At 32.3% G+C, this 5,161-nt stretch overlaps 1 protein-coding gene across 4 annotated transcripts; it reads left to right on the top strand.

Annotated features, from left to right (window-relative positions):
* Positions 1-667: 667 nt before the first annotated feature.
* On the top strand, positions 668-5,161 carry LOC114190834 (cytochrome c oxidase assembly protein COX11, mitochondrial). 4 transcript variants are annotated; one of them, XM_028080069.1, is made up of 8 exons: positions 668-933; positions 2,054-2,180; positions 2,516-2,828; positions 2,930-2,982; positions 3,539-3,611; positions 4,062-4,166; positions 4,469-4,549; positions 4,627-5,161. In XM_028080069.1, exons 2-8 carry the CDS (start codon positions 2,101-2,103, stop codon positions 4,726-4,728), a joined length of 807 nt encoding a protein of 268 aa, XP_027935870.1. In that variant the 5' UTR covers positions 668-933; positions 2,054-2,100; the 3' UTR covers positions 4,729-5,161. The 4 variants fall into 4 exon arrangements, with proteins under 4 accessions (XP_027935870.1, XP_027935724.1, XP_027935794.1 ...); XM_028079923.1 differs by having other exon boundaries at positions 2,480-2,828; XM_028079993.1 differs by having other exon boundaries at positions 755-856; positions 2,480-2,828.

Genomic DNA, 5,161 nt, shown 5'->3' with positions numbered 1-5,161 from the left:
TCCAAATTTTAAAAAATAAATAAATTACACTATCCAAAAGTTGCTTTTAAATTTTAAATTATACAATTAAAAAAAAAAACTTCTAAAAGGTTAAGGTTGCAATAGGGTGAGAAAAGTGTAGATTGAAATTTGACTATACCAAAGTTTTTATCGATTTCTTAAAAAATGTTTATGTAAAATATCTTTTAATATTAAAATAATTACTCATGAAAGCACATTGTTATTTTTAGATCTCACTTCTTCTTTTTTCTTTATTTCCTAAGTCTAGTTTAGCTAGTAACAGCCAATTCCTTCTTCCATCCAAATGATGAAGAGTAATACAAAGGAATTATATTAGATTCCTTTCATAAAGTCAAATTATACTTTTTAAAAATTAGCGACTAAGTAAAAGAACTTTATATTTATTAAGTAACATAATTAAAATATAATTGTCTTTTTGGTATTAAGTATGTTGAGATTGTATTATTAAAATTAATTATCGTATTTAGACTATTGTTTTTTAATGAAAAAGTATTTCCAAATATAAATACTATCTTAACTCTTTTTCAAGACACAAAATCGTGTTGAAATTTGTAATCTCGTATCGTAATAAGGAACATATTGTGATTGAACAAAACTATTTCAATAATATTATATAGGAGCAATAACTAATTCTATAATAGCAATATATATATATATTGATCTTCGTAAAAAGTTATTATCGTTATTTTATATGTAATTACGTTATAAAACAGTAGATATTAATAATCCAAAACCACCCTATTGTATCTAAAATAAAGTTTTCAAAATTTCTGAACCCAATAAAGTGAAGGGGGAAAGAAGGTCTATTCAATCCATAGCTTGGAATTCCCGGCAGGTAACGGTGATTCAGATTTTTGTTATCCTCAAAGGCTTCAACTTTGGCCCTCCCCTCTCAACCTCATCAATTTCGGTGTAACACTTCTGCTCTCATTCTCGCACTTTCGCATTTTTACATTTCTAACGAAATTATGTTTTGTCTCGATGCTTGATTTGGTTGATGGAATATGTGGATTGGGTTCACTTATGTTTTGGGTCTGATTTTGATTTTGCGTTTGCGGGGTTATGGTTCCCAGGGGAGCAAGTATTGTGGTGCACTAATTTTGTTCGATGGAATGTCTCACTGAACTGATATTTTTTAATGGCTGGACCCTTGATTTTGGAATACTTAACCCCTTTCTAACTTTTATGTTCTTTTAATATTCGACCTTCAGAATTCTTCTCTGTGGCTGCTTGTACTTGGTTGACCTACGTGCTTCTTTACCTATTGAATCACACTTACGTGTGTGTTGAAAGCATCGTTCTCAGTTGGTTTATGTTGGGAGTTTCATGTTTTTGCTTGGAATTAGGGAGAGTAGTCGAAAGAAATCTGATTCAAATAAAAATAGGATTTTCCTCCTCCCTTGGGTCCATGTTAATGTTATTTGGATCATGCTCGATCCATTTTGTGTAGTTTTATACTTTTATTGTTTATTATTATTAAGACAAGAATTTAAGCTTAGTCAAGTAAAATGGTTTGGGGGAAGGATACATTTAGTGACACTTTTTGTCTTGATTTGAAGATTATTTCCTTCACAGGTGCTGTCTGTCCTTTGCCGTCCCAGAGTTTAGTGTACTGTTATTGTGGCTTGTTTTTGTTATTAAATTTCAATTATTTATTAACTTGAGAGTTTATTGTTGACATTGTAGTTTTGTACATAGCTCTACACAATGTATGGATGGAAATTTTCATGCAATATGATTCCAAACAAAAATTATTTTTCTTATTGACAAGCATATAGAAAATTTTGTCATAGAACTGAACTTTTAGGAAAACAAATTCTTATATACCACTGTTTGAGAGGATGTATTGACATTTTTATTCTTTTCCCTGATTGCTAATGTTGAAAAAGATTCATTCATGTATTTTGGTCCTTGATCAAACCTTACATATAATTTGGTATAAAAAAATTGTTTTTATCTGTGATCAATTTTCCAACACAAACATTTCTAAAGATGCTTCACTTAAGTTTATACTTATTTTCTTTTCTTGCAGTTAGCACTTAATGTCCTGTTATTGTAAGGACATAAGTCTTGCTAAACATGATATGGTCAACGCTAAGTAGGAGAACTCATCTCTTGCCATATCTTAGGGCTCTGCAATCGAACTCTCTTGAATCCAGGTTATTCTATGTTTCACTAATTCCTCTGGTTTTGTTATTTTTGTCTAAGGTTATAGATTAATTCTCTTATTGTAATTGGGAATATTTGAAACATTTTTGTGACAGAATGAAAGAAATTATATTTTACTACTTAAGCATCCTTCTCAAACCAATTTTTCTCTCCAATTAGTTATTTGTTTTAACTATAGAGATAAGTTTATGTCAGTTATACATTTTTGCCTCTTTCAGTTCTGACTTCCAGAAAGAAATTAGTTTCTACTTTAATGAGTCATTTGTAGATGATTTTGTTTTCTATTCAGATGCCTATCTATCCTTTCTAAAGGATCAAGTTACAGGTTCATTAATGCTAATACCAGCTTCCAACACAATTTCTCTTGTAATATTCGAGCATCAAAGTTTAACCAAGAATTGTTCCATCCGAGTTACCGGTCTTCAGCTTTTGCTTCACAGAATGTTGGAAAGTCATGTTCCATGCCTGGTTTCCGACACTTCTCATCTCATGCATCCAAAGAGAAGAAATCACAAAAGATGCTTTTATACTTGACGGGCTTAGTTTTTGCTATGGTTGGCTGCACGTATGCTGCTGTTCCCCTGTACAGAAGATTCTGCCAAGCCACTGGCTATGGGGGAACTGTCACCCGGCGTGAGGTGTGTCTGTGTTGGTTTTCAATGGCCTTTTTATTTTTCATCAAAACTTGGCAATTTTTCTTATTTTAAAGGATAATTATGAAATTCCACATTTTTTACAGACAGTTGAAGAAAAGATTGCTCGACATGATAGCAATAATACAGTCTCCACAAGGTATTATTTTTTCTTATTGGATTTTGCCATTTTACCATCAGTCATCATAGGATTAGTTTTTTGTCCAGGTTCATGTTTATTAGAAATAGCTGTTGAATTCCCCAGCAGTTTTAAAAGAAAAAGAATCATCATTTCACCGTTCCGAAGATGGTGGTTCAAATTATTTGAGCTGCTTTGTATTCCTTCATTTATACTGGGAATATGTATAAGATAGCACTTAGACAAAAACTAAGCAAAAGAAGGTTAACATTAACATAAATAGATATTTATTCAGGTTCAGCTCTATGCTGTACCTGAAGATTTCTCCTTAGGACTTGCCTATTTTGTACCATCAACAGTAGTACTTTGTCTTGATATGGTCAATGTGGGACTTAGACTCACACTTGGATTCCTAATATACTTCTACTGTTCTTTTGATATGTCGTGTGAAATATTATGTAATGGTTCAATAAGAGATATACTTATGAGGAATTATTCAATAAACCTCATTTAGGGAGTGGTGCTTTGAAAGCTAGCTTTTTTGCAGTCATAGCTGAAATTTTTTTTATTTGTTCAGGGAAATTGTGGTGCAGTTCAATGCTGATGTTGCTGATGGGATGCAATGGAAGTTTATTCCCGCCCAGAGAGAGGTCAATATAACTTATCTTCTTGCACCTTACAAAAAAAAATATTGCTTTGCATCATACAGGATTTATTTACTTGCATGTGAAAGTATTGTTTAAGGTTGCGCTTAATGTTATTTCCTGGAGCTGTTAGTTTTATTTATATTAGTCCATATAATTTAAGAATAGCAACTCAAGAACTACCAATAACGAAGTCAAGTTAAAGTCTGAGCTTTTGTTTGAAAAGCCAGGTTATCATAGTTTAAATATTTGGGGTACAAATGGTATTTTTAAATCTAAATCTAGCTGTATGCTTACTTAAACACTTTCACATTTACTGCGTTTGACTGCTTGATAGTGTTTCATGTCATTTTAAAAAAGTTGGCTATTATAGTACACATCCCCTGGAACACTCAGGGAATCGGAGAATGAAAAAAATAAGAACTTAAATGTGGCATTGTTCATTTATTGTACCAGGTTAGGGTCAAGCCTGGTGAAAGTGCCCTCGCATTTTATACTGCAGAAAACAAAAGTTCTACTCCAATAACAGGTGTTTCTACGTATAATGTCACTCCAATGAAGGTACTAACTACTGATGAATACCCTGTTTTATTCATAACAAAGGATGTCCGTGAACTCTGCATTCTTCAGAATTTTGGAAGTTCATAATATGACTATCACTATGATTAAAACCTTGGCATATGGCTAAGAACTTAATAATACCAGTTTTGAAGTCTTCCTGTTGCAAGTCTTTTTTTAGATCTTTTTTCTGCTTTACTTATTGAAGAATGTTGTTATTTTCGTTTCTTCCCTTTTCTCTCCTTCCTTGCCCTCCAAAATAGTGTTTTAAAAAAAATGTCGATTATAAATTTTCTTATATTCAGGCTGCAGTGTACTTCAATAAAATACAATGCTTCTGCTTTGAGGAGCAGCGACTTCTACCTGGAGAGCAGATTGACATGCCTGTAAGTGTTTTTGAACTGAACTCCAATTTCTGCATAATGCAGTTACATCTAAACACTATGCTGCTTGGACAATGTAGGTATTCTTTTATATTGACCCGGAATTTGAGACGGATCCTAAAATGAATGGTATCAATAACATTATGTTATCATATACCTTCTTCAAGGTTTCTGAGGAATAAGACCAACTTGAATGTTCACGTCAAATTAAAATAAAAGCTCCTTCCATTTCAAAGTACAAAGATTTAGAGCACATTGATGAAGCTTGAGTTTTCGTTACTTATGGTGACCGACATAAAAGATTGAAATTCATTTTTTATTCACACATAAAGAATGCTGCCCCTTCTTTATACTTGCCAAGTTCTTGAATATTTGGAGCTTCAATAGAACTATTAGGTAACCTTGTGATCAAGTTTTGAAGGTTCAAGGTACAATACCATGACATCGTGAATTATGCTAATTATCTGGAGCTTGAGTTAAAACAGTATTTGGAGTACCTCCAAAGTTAGTCATTTAGATGAATTATTCTGCTTTAAAAGTTATTGAAATTCATGTTGGCAAAAAGGTATGTTACAATAACGTGTATCGTCAATGGAAACTAGGTAGGTTTGAGTT

The sequence above is a fragment of the Vigna unguiculata genome, chromosome 1, assembly GCF_004118075.2.
Source record: "Vigna unguiculata cultivar IT97K-499-35 chromosome 1, ASM411807v1, whole genome shotgun sequence".
NCBI lineage: Eukaryota > Viridiplantae > Streptophyta > Magnoliopsida > Fabales > Fabaceae > Vigna > Vigna unguiculata.
This window is presented reverse-complemented; position numbering and strand designations above follow the sequence as displayed.

Bases quoted from the DNA above. Each gene is read 5' to 3' on its own strand.
- LOC114190834 (XM_028079923.1), top strand. From the start codon at position 2,101: ATGATATGGTCAACGCTAAGTAGGAGAACTCATCTCTTGCCATATCTT. The intron at 2,829-2,929 runs GTGTGTCTGTGT...CATTTTTTACAG, and splicing joins GAACTGTCACCCGGCGTGAG to ACAGTTGAAGAAAAGATTGC. The intron at 4,550-4,626 runs GTAAGTGTTTTT...TGGACAATGTAG, and splicing joins GAGAGCAGATTGACATGCCT to GTATTCTTTTATATTGACCC.